The sequence below is a fragment of the Terrapene carolina genome, unplaced genomic scaffold (assembly GCF_002925995.2).
Source record: "Terrapene carolina triunguis isolate 2854851 unplaced genomic scaffold, T_m_triunguis-2.0 Scaffold192, whole genome shotgun sequence".
In the NCBI taxonomy this organism is placed as follows: domain Eukaryota; kingdom Metazoa; phylum Chordata; order Testudines; family Emydidae; genus Terrapene; species Terrapene triunguis.
The window spans coordinates 5,943,946-5,963,738 of record NW_020664543.1 but is presented as its reverse complement, the minus strand read 5'-3'; the positions used below and the strand labels follow the sequence as shown (position 1 = coordinate 5,963,738).

General features: G+C 42.0%; 1 protein-coding gene across 1 annotated transcript in view; it reads right to left on the bottom strand.

Annotated features, from left to right (window-relative positions):
• The window catches only part of LOC112105506, a 118,293-nt gene that overhangs the window by 25,453 nt on the left and 73,047 nt on the right, over nucleotides 1–19,793 (bottom strand). Inside the window, exons 44-55 of the mRNA XM_029912166.1 lie at nucleotides 17,477–17,618; nucleotides 16,202–16,387; nucleotides 15,644–15,791; nucleotides 14,695–14,869; nucleotides 14,358–14,416; nucleotides 13,565–13,675; nucleotides 11,383–11,558; nucleotides 5,568–5,687; nucleotides 4,258–4,396; nucleotides 3,260–3,350; nucleotides 1,742–1,881; nucleotides 809–928 (exon numbers count right to left, since the gene is read on the bottom strand). Of these exons, the coding sequence (XP_029768026.1) occupies nucleotides 809–928; nucleotides 1,742–1,881; nucleotides 3,260–3,350; nucleotides 4,258–4,396; nucleotides 5,568–5,687; nucleotides 11,383–11,558; nucleotides 13,565–13,675; nucleotides 14,358–14,416; nucleotides 14,695–14,869; nucleotides 15,644–15,791; nucleotides 16,202–16,387; nucleotides 17,477–17,618 (1,607 nt within the window). The remainder of the gene's footprint in view (nucleotides 1–808; nucleotides 929–1,741; nucleotides 1,882–3,259; nucleotides 3,351–4,257; nucleotides 4,397–5,567; nucleotides 5,688–11,382; nucleotides 11,559–13,564; nucleotides 13,676–14,357; nucleotides 14,417–14,694; nucleotides 14,870–15,643; nucleotides 15,792–16,201; nucleotides 16,388–17,476; nucleotides 17,619–19,793) is intronic.

Genomic DNA, 19,793 nt, shown 5'->3' with positions numbered 1-19,793 from the left:
CAGCACCTGTGCAGGGGATGCACTTCATTGTGCAAAGCTCCATTTTCAAATGTAAGCATTTAAGTTAAGGCACCCGACTCTAGATCTGAGTCCAGGGAGTAATTTCAGAAAAACTCTTGGGGGGGGGAGGGGAAGGGGGCATAGTTGTGTCCATATGTAGAACATTATATGCGATTATATTCTATCCTGCAAAGTTGTGGGAGGGGAAAAAGGTGGAGTATATCAACCTATGAAAATTCAGAGGGGGGGGGGCAAACCAAGGTTTGGGAGAGGTGCTACTCCCTCTATAGCAAATTATGCTCCTGATCTGAGTTCTCAAATCAGCGAGTAGGACCCTAAATGGATATTTGGATACTGGGGTTGGAAATGGCTACTCAACTCAGAGGCTGAAGTTTCAAGCTTTTACAGGACATACCAAACCATTACTAAGTTGTAGCACTGATGAGTCACATCAGCATGTGTGTCTGGCACTAGTGAGCTTAATTTTTTTGGGCAGGTTTGGGAGTGTTCTGTTTAATCTGAGATCCACCATCTGATTGGAGATGACCAGAATGAGATTCTGGATTCCAGGCAGTTATTATAAAAATGCGAAAAGAACTGTTTCAAAAATCAGGAAAGAGGCCTTCGGGTTGCTTTCAATGGAACAGAAAATACCATAAGGTTACTTATTTGGATTTATCTGATCCATGATTCTGGCACAAATCCCACTGCTCTTATTAGGCAAAACTCCCATTCACTTCAATGAGAATTTTGCCTTTGTAAAGACTGAGTCATCCTTTTCACTTTGGACAGTATTGGACTTTTTTACCTGCTTCATCAATTGCTGCTTCTTCTTCCAGTGTCAGGAACACATCAGCCAGGGTTGTCATGGAAATGCCGTAACTCAGAATCTCCTGGCACGCATGAGTGTCTAGATCACAGAACAGTTCTAGAACACAAAAATATCTAATAGTTGCATTCTTATAGTTGCATATTTTTAAGCTTTAAGAACAGAGTAGCTGCTAAATACTTTGGGCCGAATATGGATTCCCGTTGGCCTCCATCATGACTGGATTTAGGCATTTAAAAAATTAAGTGACACAAAACAGTTCTCCAGGCTGTTTTATGGAGAGTGGATATCCAACCAACCTGATACAGATGCTCACTGGGAAGGTGTGCACTCAAAAAATAAAATAAAATACAATAATTATAGTTTCAACTTGTACAACACCTTTCATCGTACGATCCCCAAGTCCTTTACAAACACATGCTCTAGTCCAGACAGGGATTATTTCGGGGAAGTTTTCCTGCTGTGTTATACAGGAAGTCAGACTAGATAATCACTGATTGTCTTAGAATCTATGAATCTGTGTATTAAGTCTCACAGCTCCCTTGTGAGAGAGTTATATCATCTTGACTCTGCAGATGTGGAAATGGAGGAACATAGCATGTAACTATGACTTGCCAAAGGTAACAGAGGTGGCAGAAAACCAGATCTTCCATACTTTATTCACACCACCACCCGTCTCCTCCAGCCCTTTCTGTTAATTATCTTTTTCCTTAAAAAGATATGGTAAAATGGGGTTGCTCAGCTTAAAGAGACAATTGACATAAAATAATGAAGGCAAAACATTAACAGAAAAAAAAGTTCAGACACCTTTACTTATGGATATTTTCTTCCAGGAGTCTTTTAGACTTGTTCTGAAACTTCTCTGCTATGACATCCTAAAGAGTCACTCTTAAATTACAAAGTGATAGTTACCAGGGAACTTATCCACATTTTCAAAGGGCAGCATGTAAATCAGTTCTTCATGACTCTGCCCAGATAACTTAGAATTGGGAATATGCTGCTGGACCAGAGATGTCATTTTTGCAGAATCACAAGAGTCATTGATGTGCAGGCTGGAAAGGAAAGAAAAAGGAAATATTTGTAACTGTGCCTCTTCTGTTCATCCTGGAACAATCCAACAAATCCAGAAATGTACAGCCAGCCACTTAATAAGTTGTTGGAAAAAGTTAAGTCTTTTGAAGAAAGTTCAGAAATGAATTGTCCACTAGCATATATGTAACAAGATTTCTAATCACACACCTATTTGGCATTTGGAATGTTAGCTGTTTAAACTATCAAGGGTTCTGTTTCTCTCAAACAAACGGAGAAGTCTGACATACTAGATGTGATGTGGGAGCAGGAGTGGAATCTAATTACAGGATCAGCTCCAGGGTTTGCCTTTCTGCCACCTGCAGTTGAGAATTTGATTTGATTCCTGAGAGAAATAAAAGGTTGCATGAAAAGCACAGGAACATCAGATATGGAAAGTCTATCACAGAGAATAGCTTGCCAGAGTTCACAGCTGTAGAGGGGCTTTCTTTGGGTGTAGTTAGAAGATAGCACATAAAACACAGTTATTCCAAATTTGCACTATATGCCCCAGAAAGGAATCGCTGAATTAAGTTGGAGTTGAGAGAGCAAAACACCTCTTGGGATCAGGCACATAGTCCTCAGCAGCATGGGATTTTATTCTCTTAAATGAAGGGATGAAATATTTGGATAGGAAACCAAATGGAGTCCTCATAACTGAACTGATCAGTTACATCAAGAACTTTGCACAATTTGTCAAATGTTAGAAAAAAAATGAGTAAAAAAAAAAAAAGTTTTTGCCAGGCCCCATAATGCTAAATGACAGAAATTTATCAATAGTAAAACATTTCTTCTTGGAAGTCTCAAAACTCCCTTTCATTCTGTGACCCATGCTGATTTCTTCTTCACACGAGAGAGGGTTTGCAGAACCACCATTCCAAATTCTGAGGCCCTTATGCAACTCTTATGCAGGCAAAGTTCCCATTCAAGTTATTGAGAGTTTCCTTTAGTGACAATTCAAATAAACAGTGGAGCAAAAGCTGGGGAAAGGACAATACCAACCAACCTTATGTCCTCTGGTTATCTACATACTTTATTGTTAATCAATGCCAATTTTAGACATGAACGATTAAACTGTTTTGCACATTTTTAAAATTTTTTTACCCAGGTGTGAAAAGATCTTTTTCTTTTAGTATCGGTCAGAGGACTAAAATTAACAGATGTTCAGTACTTAGACAGATAAAATATATAGCTGAGAAAGATGCTTAATATACAAATGACAAAACTAATACACACCAGTACTGTGTACATTAATTTTGACAATATAGAGATTATTATTCCCTTCACTGTCCCCCCCAAAGAAATATAGAACCGAAATGTACTCAAAATGGATCCTTTTAACGCAAGCTCAGTATACTGCACCTTAAGTGATAACCGATTCCCCATTTTCTCTTCAGAAAGAGAGACGAGCCAACACACTTTAACCTCCCATGGGAGATAAAAGCTTTCCGGTCTAAAGAAACAGAAACAAAATAATTTGTACCATAGAGCTAAAATGGGAGATTGTTTCTCACTAGAGAGAAAAAATGAGTGAGGGGAGACATAAGTATCTATAAATAAGTGCTTGCCATGTTGTTGAAGCTGTGTTGGTCCCAGACATGAGATAGACAAGGTGTGTGAGGTAATATCTTTTACTGGACCAACTTCTGTTGGTGGAAGGGACAAATTTTGAAACTTCACAGAGCTTTCTTTCAGGCCTGTGAAAGACCTGAGGAAGAGCTCTGCGAAGCGTGAAGGCTTGTTACTTCCACCAACAGAAATTGGTCCAGTAAAAGATATTACCTCACTGACCTGGCCTGTCTTATAAATAAATGGATGTACTAAAGACAGCAGGGACTAACCTCCTCAACAGTCAGGACAGAACAAGTTATGACATTGAGAGCAGGGCAGGAACTGGCTTTTCCATTTCATGGGAAATTCTTAGATTTTGAACTTTTTTCTGTTCCAACATGGAATGAAAAGAAAAACCAAAATGCAATTCTGGAAAAAAAAAATTCATGTAAACTGAAACATTTCACTTGGATAAAATCAAAATGTTTCATTCCAAGATTTACTTTTTAAATTTTATATTACATAATGTAAAATGTTTAAATATTGAAATGAAAAATCCTTTCAAACTGGAAAATTGAAATGTTCCATTCCAAAAAGGTCATTATCAGAATGCTCCATTCCATATTTTTTTCCTAAATGAAATGTTGTCAAAGCTGACATACTTCCGCAACGCGTTTTCCTTTCGACCAGTCGGCATTTGCTGACAGAACAATGTTCCACTGGAAAATTTCTGGTCCAGAAAATGACATCTGTGTTACTATTCTCATCATCATCATTATCTCTCGGGTAACAAGAAATCCAGTGCTCACCAGCGACAATATCAGCCTCATCCGTTAACTGGGTACTGAACAGGGTTACTCTGTTAGCTTTATGCTCCTTCAGTAGGCTCCATACATGGTATCTGGAACTGAGATCCAATCCAGCCGTTGGCTCATCTAATATCAAAACCTGCCAGAAGAAAATAATAAAACATTCCATTCCAGCCACATGAAAGACTCTGTGACCGGGACACAGATTCTGATGTTTAGGATTGCACATTTAGTGGAGTGTTTAGGATTTTAATGGGGCTGAAGCATCTAAATCCAACACTTCCTGCGGAAAACATTATATTCAAAGGAAAGAGAATTAAATCGATAGATACAGCTCTATTTATACAGATGCTAAGTGCTCTCATCTAGGGTGACCAGACAGCCTATGGCGTAGCACCCTCTGGAGAGACCAGAAGCCTGACCAATCTGTACGGGGCATGGCACGATGAGTGTTTGGTACCGTGATGGGGTGTCCACCACCCACACAGGACTGGAAGGGGTTCAGGTGGCTAGGTAGGCCTATTAACTCCACAGGCTGCACCTGGCGGAAGAGTCAGGGAGCAGGGAATTGGTCGCAAGCAGGTTCAGCTGGGCAGGAACAGGCGGACCCTATAAAGGCAGGAGGCTGGCAAAGACAGAGGCTGCTGCTGGGAAAGGGCAGTCACTCCCTGGGAAGAGGAAGGAGGGTTTGGGGCTAGTACCCAGAGCAAGGAGGGGTAGGAAGCAGCCCACTGAAGGAGCAGTGAGGACTGGGAGAAGAAAGCCCAGAACTGCTGGGTTGAGGGTCCCTGGACTGGAAGCCCGAGTAAAGGGTAGGCCCAGGTTCCCCTCCCAGCCAGGGCGTGGCATAGACCGGCGGTGCAGTGAACGGGAAGACTGCCTGGGTCATTGTGGGAGTGACAGAGAATTGAAGGACTGTACCCCAAGAGTGGGAAACGTTGAGTAACCTAGCTGGAGGGCTGAGTCACAAAGAGGGTGCTGCAGGATTCCAGGAATGAGAGAGGAGCTGCAGAGACAGTGTCACAGCATGCAAAGGGGTGGCGACCTCAAGAGCTAATCCGCGGAGCGACCAAGAGATGGTGCCAGATTAGCAGTGAGTGGTGCAACCTGTGACAGGCACACAGACAGAGATGGCCTGTGACCAGGTTCCAATGCCTTGCATAAGACAATACACATAACGAATGGATAATAAATAGCATATTGAAAAGCACAGCTCTTCAAAGTAAGTCACCAGCTTCTGGCTACTTTCACCAGCCTGTCTGCCTTCTTCTCAGCAGGGTGTCCTACCAACAGGTTGATGTTAATCTTACCTGCGGGTCTCCTAAAATGGCAATTCCAAGGGTCAGCTTTCTTTTCTGTCCACCGCTTAAGTTGCTAGCTTGGCAGTCCTGGATGTCTTTTATTTTCAACATAGTCAAAACCTTTTGGACCTAGGGAACAGAGAACATCCTGGTTTCAAGCTAGTCATTTAAGATTTTCCTCAGAGCTATTTGCTGTATCCCAAACATTGGACGCAGCAACAGCACAGGAACTGGGTTACCAAAAATTATTGGGTGTCAATAATTGACTATGAAACCAGTGTTACACCCCAAAATGCTTGCTGAGCTCCATGCAGTCATTCTGGGATACAATTTCCAGTGTGGCCAATTCTTGAGATTTGCAGGTCTCACAATGTGCAGGTTTCAGAGTAGCAGCCGTGTTAGTCTGTATCCGCAAAAAGAACAGGAGTACTTGTGGCACCTTAGAGACTAACAAATTTATTAGAGCATAAGCTTTCGTGGGCTACAACCCACTTCTTCGGATGCATATTGAGTGAAACATATCGAGGAGATATATATACACACATACAGAGAGCATGAACAGGTGGGAGTTGTCTTACCAACTCTGAGAGGCCAATTAAGTAAGAGAAAAAAAACTTTTGAAGTGATAATCAAGGTAGCCAAGTACAGACAGTTTGATAAGAAGCAAGTGTGAGAATACTTACAAGGGGAGATAGATTCAATGTTTGTAATGGCTCAGCCATTCCCAATCCCTATTTAGCCCTGAGTTGATTGTGTCTAGTTTGCATATCAATTCCAGCTCAGCAGTCTCTCGTTGGAGTCTGTTTTTGAAGTTTTTCTGTTTTAAGATAGCCACCCGCAGGTCTGTCATAGAATGGCCAGACAGGTTAAAGTGTTCTCCCACTGGTTTTTGAGTATTATGATTCCTGATGTCAGATTTGTGTCCATTAATTCTTTTGCGTAGAGACTGTCCGGTTTGGCCAATGTACATGGCAGAGGGGCATTGCTGGCACATGATGGCATATATCACATTGGTAGATGTGCAGGTGCAGTGTTTTGTCTTAAAGGCCCAGCTGGTGAAATCCAATTTTTTCACGAGAATCTCAGCTTCCTTCCCCCCCTCCCCCCCAAAAAGTAAAGCAAAATTAAAGAACCCAATATTTATTATTATTTTAAAAATCTGATGACTTTTAAGCCAATCCCATCATTTTGGGGGTGAGTGGGTTCTGACATGTTTTTGAACATGTGGGGCTGGCAGTATTGGGTATAATTACTAAATAATGGCACATCCAGAAGTGGTATCTTAGGGAACTTTGTAAGAAAATAGCCATTCCTATGTGAAAAGATACAGGTACAGTGTATAGTCATCCTGTGTCCCCTGGGTAGCCCCATCCCATTGGAGCCTGCTGAGCCTGACATTGGTGTGGGTTTTTTGTGGGGGGGAGGGAGGGTTCAGTCCCAGCAGGGGTTTCATAGTCCCAGCTGGAAATGCTTCCTTGCATTGAAGCAACCATGGGGAGCTGAACGAACATTTAAAAGGGGCTGGGGTACTCCCATGGGAGGCAGAGTGAGGAGTCTGCTGACAAGAGACCATGGCTGAGAGCTCCGAAACACAAAAGTGGCCTTGTCTACAAGGTTAGTTTGGATTTTTATTGTTGGTTTGAGCAGCAGGAATGGAACAGGGCCAAGAACTTTGCTGGCTGGTGTTACTTTGGTTTAAATAGAACTTTGTGAATAAAAGTTTTATTTTCATTATCTTCATAAATGATGTGGAGAATGGCATGGAGAGTAGTATAAAGTTTGCGGCTGATACCAAGCTGGGACGGGCTGCAAGTGCTTTGAAGAGCGGGATTAGAATTCCAAATGATCTTGACAAACTGGAAATATGGTTGTGGAATCTCCCTCACTGGAGTTTTTTAAGAACTGGCTAGGCAAACGCTTGTCTGGCATGATCTAGATAATATTTAGCCCTGCCTCAGTGCCTTCCAGGTCCATTCCAGTTTTACATTTCTACGATTCTGTGATTAGCAGGGACTGCTTGTGAACAATCTCCACAGCTGCTCAATCCCCGGCCCCACCTAATGCATGGATTCTTGCCTTACTCATTGGCCTGAATGTGCTTCCTGTTAAAGTCATGTTAACTGTAGGGCAGCATGTTCTAGTGTAGAGGCCATGTGGATCTGTAGTATGATGAGTGGAACTGGAGAAAGGAGGTCAGATTTTAAGAGGGACCTAGTTTGGTGGGACACGAAGGACTCTGCAAAGTGCCAAGTCAGGTATCGTTAATGATACAGGGTCCTCGGTTAGAGTAAAAGGCTGGGAGTTCAGAGACCTGGATTTTATTCTTGGTTCTGCTATTGGTTTTCATTGCAGGGCAAATCACAGCTCGCTGCCTCAGTTTCCTCAACTGCAAAATTGCTGGGTATGGCAATACTCACTAAGTTCTGTAAAGTACTCACATGAAAGTGCTATAGAAATGCAGATTCATTATTATTGTTAATCTTTGTCACGACCATGAAACAACTCTAATTAATGAAAAACTGAACATGTGTGGCTATTAGAAACTTCCACCACCATTGAGGAATTTGTAGCTTGAGATTGTTTCAATTCGCTAACATGACACATGTTCATGTAACGCTCAATGCAATTTTTCATTTGGTCTTATTTAACAAACAGATGCACAGCAACAACAAAGATTTATTTTGGAAACAAAACCAGTTACATAGGACACAGAAAACCCTCTTTGAAACTCATTGTAGAATTATCCTGGGGTTTAAATTTGCTGTAGGAAGTTCATGGACACATGAACAAAATGTTCAATGATTTCACTAACTAGTTTCCTGCTGGCTATTGTAGCTAAACCAAATATGCAAACAGTTACTGTTTGTTTACTGCTGAAAGCCAAACAATGTAGTTTGAATCTTTGGACTGTATGTGCCTGGCCAACGACTGTAACAGAGTCAATAGAAAAGGGAACATCTGGTAGTGGAGTAATCAGTCTCAGAGCTGTTTCATAAGCTGGAAGTATGTGGATTGCACAATGAGAGAAATTTGGATTTCCAGGTCCCCCCACACTCTCAAATAATCACCCAATTGTCTCTAAAATATGAGTGGTACAGATATCTGCTCTGAATGCCTAACCAACTTCCCTGCAAGAATCATCTTTGATTTTGATCCATGAAAGCAGAATGTAAAAGACCCCTGCCTGGAAGACCTAAAACATGATGGCTGGATGGTGTCAGACATTTGTCCCTCACAGGCATCACCATAAAGCACCAGACTTGGCTCAGAAGGGCCATCCTTAGGACTACGCAGCACGGCATAGGGCACCCGAAAATTTGGGGCACCCCAGGATCTTAGTGTCCACCTCCCACCTCTTCCTATCTCTGTTCTGATCCTTCCTGCAGGCTCCCACCACAGCTGGGTGGGGATCTAGTACTTAAAAGTGAAAAACCCTTCCAGCCTGCCAGACCTATTAGCACAACATTGAAACTGTTAAAGAGCCATTCAAGTGGTAATGAAGCCATTTAACAGGCATTTGCCAACCCCAGGTATATACCGTCAGTTTCTGAATTTACTGACAAAAACGGTTGTGCGTTACTGTAATATTTACTCAGAACATGTTAGTCTACAGGACCTAGTTTAAAATTTGCTTTAAGAATATTTCATTAGTGTGTTGCTGAAGATGATAAAATCACATCTCTAAAAAATCCTTGCATAGATTTTTAGATGCACAATCTGAGTATTCATCTTTAGCCTTAAATGCTTGGATCTCCAGACATATGGTTTTTTAAATAAATCCTTCAAAAGACCAGGCTTATCTCAAATAAACACGTGAGCCCGGGCTGCCGTTGGGCACAGGGGCACAAGTTTAATAATACTGCCTAGTGCCCCATAAATCCTAAGGATGGCCCTGTGGCTCAGGAAAGAACATAATGGAGGTGCATAATGCATTTGGTAGCCTCCATGCTCTCCAGACAACATGCAAACTAACCTAATAGAACTTTCCAGGATACATCTACACTGCAAAAGGAACCCCACAGCACCAAGTCTTAGATCCTGGGTCAACTGACTCAGGTGCGCAGGGCTTAGGCTGCAGGGCTCAAAATAGCAGTGTAGACGTTTCTGCTAGGGCTGGAACCTGGGCTCCAAGATCCTCCTCCGTCATTGGGTTTCAGAGCCTGGGAACATTGACACTGCTATTTTTAGCCCTGCAGCCAGAGCCCTGCAAGGCCAAGTCAACTGACCGGGGCTTTGAGGCTTGGCACCGCGGGTTTTTCTCTGAAGTGTAGGCATACCCCATGTGTCTTTTGGTCCCTGAGAATAACCCCACATTTACAAATAATGTACTCCTGCCTTGAAAAAAAGAAAAAGAAAAAAAAAGGCATTTTATCCCTACAGTAGAAATAAAAGAGAACGTTTGAAAGGTCACACTAATACATTACTTTCATTAGCAATGGGAAGGATGTAATATGATCATAGAATGTCAGGGTTGGAAGGGACCTCAGGAGATCATCTAGTCCAACCCCCTGCTCAAAGCAGGACCAATCCCCAGACAGATTTTTACCCCAGTTCCCTAAATGGCCCCTTCAAGGATTGAACTCACAATGCTGGGTTTAGCAGGCCAATGCTCAAATCACTGAGCTATCCCTCCCCCCCATAACCTCTCAGTCAGGGGTGCCAGAACTGGGTGGGCAGGGGGGCAATGGCCCTCCCACTTTTTAACATGAGTGTACTTTGGGAGGCAGGGGGCTGTGTTGCCCCCACCGTCCCCAAACTGCAAGCCTTGGGTTGTATGGAGCAGCACCGGCAGGGGCTGTGCTTCGCGGAGGGGGAGCTGATGAGGTGACCAGCTCCTCCACAATGACGCACAGCCCCTGCCCATGGTGACAGCCTCATCCCAGTGGAGGGGACCGAGGTGGGCCTTAGCACCATGAGGCCCAGCCCCTCTCTGTGGCCCTGCCCTTGCTCCTCTTCTGGGCTGTGGTAAGAGCCGCCCAGGGAGCCCAGGACCCTCCACCTGCCCTGGGCGGTGGGCCCTAGGGTGTGCGGATGTGCCCCAGAGGGTGTGGATGTGCCCCAGGGGTTGTGGATGTGGACCAGAGGCTACCCGCAGGAACCCCAGCCCCCTGTCCACGGCAGGTGGAGGGTCTGGGATTCCCCGCAGCAGCCTCGGCTCCCTTGGTAGCTCTTACCACTGCTCGGCTCCGGCTTCCAGGTTGGCCGGGGGATAGGGCCTTGGGGGGGAAGAGAAGGAGCAGGGGATGGGGCCATGGAGAGGGGAAGGGCCTTGTGGGCTCCCCACCCCCCACTTCTACCAAGCTTCCAGGACTCCTGCTCAGAGTTACTACCTGAGCTTTCAGATCCTTTTGGATAAATGTACAAACCTGGCCTCTTACCTTGTGCTGGCAGCCCTGGGGAGATAGCTACTAGTCCATCCTATGGCACTGGACTGGAAGTGCCACCACCTACTATGTAAACTTAGGCAAGTCACTTCACCTCACTGTGTCCCCTCCCAACTTGTCTCTGTCATGTCTATTTAGTTTGTAAGCTCTCTGGGACAGGGTCAAGGTTGTCTCTCAATAGCACAATGGGGCCCCGATCTCGCTTACAGGATCACGTAGAGGTCCTAATGCAAACCAATAATAATTTGCTAGAACAAATGGAATTTGTGAGTACTGTGCCAATGCTATTTGTATGTGTAAATGGGTCATTTGGACACTTCTATGATTGCACTTCTAAAATGGTGCATACAAAGTTAGAGACCAGTGTGAAAATTTGGCCCTTTAAGTCTAGTCAAAGGCAAGGTTTCTCACCAGTCATCTTCCATATGAAACATACTTACCTCTTGTTCAACCTCTTTTAGCCGAATCCCTTTGATTTTAGCAAAAATCCTTAGATTTTCTTTCACTGTTAAAACTTCAAACTGAATGTTAAATTGTGGGCAAACTCCAATGATTTTCCTAATTTCTTCCAAGTCCTCCATTTCAGACACTTTGTATTTATAGATCATGGCAGAGCCTGCAAAGGTAAACATGAGGAACAGAAAGCATAACATGCTGTTAGAATGCATGGTATGTCAGACATCGATATTGAAATCTGAGCAAAAGTATCTACCCTTATAACCTGGATGAAAGAAAACTCTGGATATTTGCAATGTGTTGCTTCCACAGTAGATGTAACCCACTAGTGTGTATCCCACAAAAGCATTAACCTACTTTACCAGATGAAATTTTCTTACATGATCTTGTTTTAAGAAAATAAATAAATCGATTAAAATGTTACCAACATGAGAAATCATTTGCCAGGTGTGCCAGATTCGCCGACAGTGCAAACATTTTGCTTTCTTTTGATAATATAAGGCTGTGCAAAAATAAAAGGGAAAATATACACACATACAAAGGCTAACCAAATATTTTCAAACTTTAGGAAACAGATGAAATTTTGGGAGAAAGTTTTGGTCGACTCTTATTTTATTCTAACTAATTCACCCATCCCCTGTTCTTCATCTGCTTGAAATAAGGGGAGTCTCTGGGACGGGAGGAGAGGAAATTGGGCTTAGTACATGGTGTAGAAACTTTTGTGCTTGGAGAAGGTAGAGGAGGACAAGTTAGCAGGGCGTGGAAACATAAGAACATAAAACCGGCCATACTGGGCCAGACCAAAGGTCCATCTAGCCCAGTATCCTGTCTTCCAACAATGGCCAGTGCCAGGTGCCCCAGAGGGAATGAACAGAACAGGTAATCATCAAGTGATCCATCCCATCGCCCAATCCCAGCTTCTGGCAAACAGAGGCTAGGGATACCACACCTGCCCATCCTGGCTAATAGCCACTGGTGAACCCTTCACAACATCCTCTGGCAAAGAGTTCCACAGGTTGACTGTGTGTGTTGTGTGAAGAAATACTTCCTTTTGTTTCTTTTAAACCTGCTGCCTGTTAATTTCATTTGGTGACACCTAGTTCTTATGTTATGAGAAGGAGTAAATAACGCTTCCTTATTTACTTTCTCCACACCAGTCATGATTTTATAGGTCCCAATTCCAACCCCTGGGGGACACCACTATTTACCTCTCTCCATTCTGAAAACTGAATATTTATTCCTACCCTTTGTTTCCTATCTTTTAACCAGTTGTTACCAATCTATGAGAGGACCTTCCCTCTTATCCCATAACAGCTTACTTTGCTTAAGAGCCCTTGGTGACATACCTTGTCAAAGGCTTTCTGAAAATCTCAGTATACTATATCCACTGGATCCCGCTTGTCCACATGCTTGTTGATCCCCCTCAAAGAATTCTAGTAGATTGGTGAGGCATGATTTCCCTTTACAAAACCATGTCGACTCTTCTCCAACAAATTATGTTCATCTATGTGTCTGACAATTGTGTTCTTTACTATAGTTTCAACTAGTTTGCCTGGTACTGAAGTCAGGCTTACCGGACTGTAATTGTCAGGATCACCTCTGGAGCCCTTTTAAAAAATTGGTGTCACATTAGCTCTCCTCCTGTCATTTGGTACAGAAGCTGATTTTAATGATAGGTTACAGACTACAGTTAGTAGTTCTGCAATTTCATATTTGAGTTCCTTCAGAACTCTTGGGTGAATACCATCTTGTCCTGGTGACTTATTACTGTTTAGTTTATCAATTTGTTCCAAAACCTCCTCTAATGACACCTCAATCTGGGACATCACACCCCCTTCCCTGCTATGAATATGTAGGAGTATAGGAATTGTCCTACCATATTAGATCAGTGGTCTATCTACTGTAATGTTCTATCTCTGACAGCAGCCAGTATCAGATGCTTCAGAGGAAAGTTCAAGGAGCTCCTTAGTGAAGTGACATTCATTTCCAGCTCATTGACAGCACATGGGCATTCCCATCTACTCATAATCACACATTTCTATTGTGCCTTCCCACATGTAACCATAAACTGTTCATTCCTTCAGAGACCCAGAAGGTGTGTATAGGTGCGGGAAAAAAATCACACATTGGTAACCTTCCCTTCAGCTTGACATTAGATAATTTTACCTTCTGAAGGTGGGCAAAGTCCACTAAGGATGTTCAGTAGCGTACTTTTCCCAGCTCCACTGTGACCAAGTAATGCAGTGATCTGGCCTTCATAGACATTAAGCAACAAACCTAATATAAAAAAATGGTATTGGTGAGAAGGTAAAGCAAAGGAAGTTTAAACCAGAGAAGGGCTATGAATTAGGATTAAAAATTCCCCAAGCTTCAGGTACTACAGGTAACTGGGTAATTGATCTAGCTAATATTACCACACTAGACATCGGCAAAGTTGCTTAAGCTGAAGCACGTCTAATGTAATCAGGAGTGAGCTGCTCAGGGATTTCGGCATGAGGGGTCTTGATTTGGAATCTTCCCCACCCTGGCATGCCAGAGCTAGGACTTGTTAACCTTTTCCATTATGCTGGAGAGCCCACCGGTTTTTTTTACCCTTCTGAGGAGAGCGGGGGAGGGGAGGGGTGTTTGTGGATGTTGACAGGCTTCCTGTATATTATATTGAGGGTTCAGATTTGTGGGATAAGTGCCCAGAGAATGGAATGGGCTAAATAATACCCACAACTAACTGGGTACCTGGGCCCCAAAAGTTCCTTTTTCACGTATAATTATTAATAGCTATCAAAGTCCTGGTTGAATCATTTTTTGTATTTATAAACGGTGTCCATCACCTTGGTATCTAGGTGCCTCACAGGGACTAAAAATACCCATGGGATGGCATGGGATTAATGGACACATGGTAGCTTGGTGCTTGGATAAAATACCCACAGGTACCTTCACTTTCAGAGGCTTCCCTCCTTACCTCTTAAAGCGTTCACTGTCTTGTCCTTATCTTTATACGTTTTTTTAATATTGTTGATACTGAAAAAGAAGCAAACAGGTTTGAATTAACATTGGAATCGAAGGGCTAGGCTCTTCCTAAAACTCTGCTCCTAGGTTGGGCTAATGGTAGGCAGGTACTGTAGAGGGTTCCTAGAGTAGTCTTCTACTTCTCAGCACAGACCTCCTGGAGAAACAGGTCCAGGGTACTTTATGGGGAAGATTAAATAGAAACCCAAGTCTTTACATTTCTCTAGTAATTGGACTCCGATAAGCCTTAACACGATAGAAACCAAACAAACACGCTCCAGTGCCCATACCTGATGGCTTCTTTCCCACGAAATTCTGGAGGCACTTGCTCAACATGATCATTAAAGACCTGGTCACTGTATTCTTCATGGTCTAGGATATCATTGTTGACACAACTTTTTCTTTTTTTAAACCAATAAGATGGCTTCAGGAAGAACAAACGGGAATGGTGCATCCCATATTTATCTAATTATTAAACCAAAATAAAATGGAACATTTTATTCAGTGAAATATTCTGATAAAGCGTCTGCGGGGCGGGGGGGGGGGGAGGGGGAAAGGGGGGCATTTTCTAAGGTCCCAATGGCAGTTTTGCACCACTGAACTCAAAAGAGAATTAGGCACCAAATTGCCATTTGTGCCATCACCATAGCAAATGGTACCATTCTAGCAATGTCAACAAGTCAGGAGGCCAGGGCTAGAGATGGAACATGGAATGAATAATCTGTCTTCCCTACAGGTAGCCCTTCTGGAATATTATCGAAGCCCCTTGGCAAGGCAAGGAAGGGGAACTTGCATTAACACTGCCGTGCGGTGTTAGTTTTGTGGGAGAGGACTTTGTCCTGAGAGCTGTCATTCTCCTGTGGGTTAAATGTGCTTAGAAAACAGTAAATCAATCAATCTGAGCTTGAGCAGAATGGGAAAATAGATGCTGGATATAATAACAACACCTAACTGTAATATAGCAGTTTCTATCAATAGATCTCTAAGCAATTTACAAAAGAGGCAAGTACAATTATCCCCATTTTACAGATGGGAGGCACAGATAGGTAAATGACTTGCCCCAGGTCACCCAGCCAGCCAATGGCTGGGATGGAAACAGAACCCAGGTATCCCTGTGAGTCCCAGTCCAGGAGGCCACAATACAGTCAAACCATGTTAGTTACAGAAGATAGTTCAAGAGAAGGGGAAAGCAATAAAACCATTTAAATTAATTTAAATTGCAATCAGACTCATACTTACCAGGCAAAACTTTGTCAAAGTAGATGGCTAGCATCAAATAGAGAAGAGCATCAAAAGCCAACAGGAAAAAAATTGCCAACATTGGGAAGGAGTCTTCCAAAAAGTCAGAAAAATCCACCCCTTTCACAGCGTCTTCTAAATGTACAATCTGAAATAATGCAGACATTTACAGGGGAAAGAATACGAATGGATGGTAGAGCAGTTGGCTATGTAGAAGAAGCCCGTGGGGAAGTACAATAAGGGGTTGCCTAATTGTGTGGGTTGGATGGAATAGAGAGGATAAGGGCAAATAGGGATAAGAACCAAAGGGTAAGAATAATTAAATTATTCAGGGCCACGAAGGCCAGAAGATGTTGAAATTTTACATGGAAGGTGAGGTGAAGCCAATGAGCTTGAGGTTCTATTACTGGATTTGAAGGACTCAAACCCTTTCACCAGGAAATGGGTGTCATCATCAACTTTCCTTCACTGACTGCATTTCTGAAAGTCTTAACAGATAAATTTTTCATCCTTTCCTAAATGAATGATGCATGAGGAGGAAATTATTCTGTATCATACCCGCACAAATCCAGCCGTGAAAGCAAAAGGACTGAAGAGACCTAAAGCCCATTCCAAAGGTTCAGTAACATGGTTATACAATACAGCAAGGCCAAGACTTCCAAAGGACAGGATGAAGAGGAACCCAACTATGCCAGTGAGCTTAGGTTTCTTCAACAAAGAACTTAGTAAGAAAGCAAGTGACATCTGAAAGAGACCAAGGGTTTGTTAGCAACAGTTTCTCAGAGAATCACAATATTGTCATATAGCACTACAGTTGTAAGACTGTTGGTGTTTCATTACTCCTATAACCCCTCGTGACCAGGTGCTTAGAAGAATGGGCCAACATAAAAGAGAGTTATTGAAACTAATGATGTTTTACATCTATGAGAACTTTATTGAACAACTGTAGGAAAAGCTACAATTATGAGGTAACAACCAGCTCCGGGGGATGTTTTAAAGGCCTTATCTTATGTCAGGGTTGCCCTGACTCTGAAAGTTTCCGAATTTGGAAGTATCCTGCCCTGTTCATTAATTGACCAGTATTTTTAGTCTGAAGAACCAATGAACTTTTTCAGGTGCAAACCACCAGGGATAGAAATGACTGAACCAACATTTGTTTTAAGGTGATTGGCTGGCTGCCTCGTCTGAAGCAGAGCTTTAATGATCTTGGTCATCAGTTGGCCCAGGTATCCTTCAATGGCTTGATAGCTTGAGTCTATCTAACATACAAAGGCCAAACGACGCCTCACAGCTTCCAGACATTACACTTGGATTAGCATCTGTGTATGGGTCTGAACTTGGCTCAAGACCTTTAAACCACTTTTTGTTTAACTGGATCATGAAAATAAACCTAAAATCCAAGAGACCATAGCAAAGAAGCTAATACTGCCGTACAGAATTCTCCTTAGCATTACTTAGTGTAGGTAAATGAAGTCTATTTGAGTGGAGATATCCCAAACCAGGGGATCTCAATCATTCTCTGGATTGCGGAAGTAAATTCCTGTCTGCTTTGGTCTTGGCTAAGCTTGCACTGAATTGTGTGAGGAATGTAGTCTGCAGCTGAAAATGAATTGAGAAAATGAACTGAGCCCAGCAAGTTTCGTCCCGGAGTGGACTAAAAATATGACTCTATTTAGGATCTCTATGAAAGCTGTCTGAATCCTCCAGGTCAATAACACACTTCTCTCCCCCGCAGCTCAAAAAGTTTCGTTTGTGGCAATACCAAGGATCCTTAAATCCAGACTTATTATAAGTCCAGAGATGGAAACAGCTAAGCTGAAAAATAAAACTTACCAAAGAGATGCCATAGAGGTAAAAGAGGAAGAACATCACAGAATGGCTGGTGTGGTATATAAATTCATCAGATTTCATGATAAGTGTCAGTAGAATTGCCACAATTAAAATATAGCCTGCATACAGCAAACCCCAGGAGAACCTAAAATCAAAAGACATGGTATTACTTTTCTGGTTTATGTATGGATGTGAGGTCATGCAGTAATCTGTTAAAAAAGGGGGGAGGGGGAAGAGAAGCCTGTTCTTTGATACAATCATTGATATTTGTTTGACAAAACATGTCACCATAATGTTTTATAGAGATACTGCCAACTTCTCATCATTCGCTTACAATTTAGGTTTTAATAAAAAGGGGAGTTTCATGCCATGATAGAAATAGAAATATTTGTATGCAATTAAAAATAAATAAATGACTTATGTTTCCCTTAGATGTTCCCATGCAGTGTTGGAAAAACAATCACCACACTGAGATAGCGCATGAGAATCAAAACACGAAACTGGCAAACACCACTGAAATATACCTGTCTCATTTCATTATGCAAGCTGAATAAAATGCAAAAAGGACCGAGAGAAAATAAAAAGAAATGTTGATTTTGTAAAAAATGCTTTCAGTCTTAATGATCTCCTTTGTTATATTAGTAACATAGGTAAGGGATTTTAAAAAAAAAAATCTGAACTTGGATCTTTTGACTGCAATTGGCCCTCAAAAAATCACATATACACACAATCACCAGAAAAGGGAGATTTTCAAAATAAAAGCTGTACTGAGGAAAAGAATGAACCATAGATGACAAAAGTTAATTATATGGCTTAATGCATGACTGGAAGGTGCTCAGATACTATAGCAATTAAAGTGATAAAAGAACCTAAATAGAAAGTGCAACACTGTTGACAGATGATACATAAATAATAACTAACTGTTATATAGCATTTTTCATTAGTAGATCTCAAACCGCTTCACAATCTTTAATATATTTGTCCTCAAAACACCTATGTGAGGTAGAGCAGTGCAGTTATCCCCATTTCACAGATGGGGAAATGAGGCACAGAGGCTACACAGCTTAAGCAAGGTCATACAGTCTGCAGTGGAGTAGAGAATCGAACCCATGTTTCCCCAAGTCGTAGGCTACTGCCATAGCTATATATCAATCTCAGATGGACAACTCATAAACACAAAGAACTGAGTTTTAAATGTGGTAAGAGACAGTGCAGACTTCAACCCCCAAGAATATGGGCATTATATGATCTCTAGTTTGCCCGTCAGATGGGGAGAACATAAAACACACATCTTGAAAGGACGTGAATCAGCGTGCATCCATCAGCTTCCATCATCCTCTCTTTACCGACAAGAGTTTTAGCTGAGATAATGATAGGAAGATTTTAAAACAGGGAAGATATCCTGGGCAAAATGTTCATTCTGATTGTGGCTATTCTTCCTGACCAAGAAGTTTCCACATTTCTCCCAGGACTTACAGGGTAAAAAACTGGCTCAATTGAAGTCAATGTATTTCAGATTTACCTTCATTTCTTTTAAAGCTGGATACTTTCCCGTAAACATGCATTTATTTTAGACAGTAATTTAAAAATTGTTGCATAATGTTTCTCTAAGCAAAGAGTGTGAGGTTCATTTTCCTAATGGCTACTCTTGCATTTCTGGGTTTTGTACAGTAAAGATTTATAAAATTGCTCATGCTTCCTAAACAAACGTCTATAAAAATATAACCAGGCACTTATGGAAGGGCCAGGGACAGAAGGGTGAGAGTGAAAATTTGCTGGAGGCTCAGACTTGAGCACAAATCACCATCTCCATGTTGGGATTTAGGACGGGGTTTGACACCAACTTGGCAGAAGTCTTTAGTTACTCCTTTCCAGGCTGTTTTTCAAATAGTAAGCTCAAAATTACACAAGGAGCAGCTATATACTATATTTCCTCAGAACTCCTGTCCTGATCTGGGGTCCCTGTGTGTACCTGTATTGCTCACTCTTTTATGGGTAAGGCCCTATTTAAATTGCAGGATGGTCTTCAAATAATTGCAGATGGGTTGCGGACAAGACTTGGAAAACAGCGGAAAAGTAATAACATAATTTGCAAAAGCCAGAGTAGTCCTATTTGTTCAAGAAAAAATTGCTGGAACAATATAAACACTCAAGTGTTATGTCATGCCTGCTAATTATTTTTGATAACCAGACATTTTGCTGCAACTATATTACATTAATTATAAAAAAAAAGGTGACCGGTACAATATAAAATTCAGGAGACAAAAAGTCTTAACACTACTGCTATAGAAATCGAGTCCAGTCACTTTAGCCTTTTACG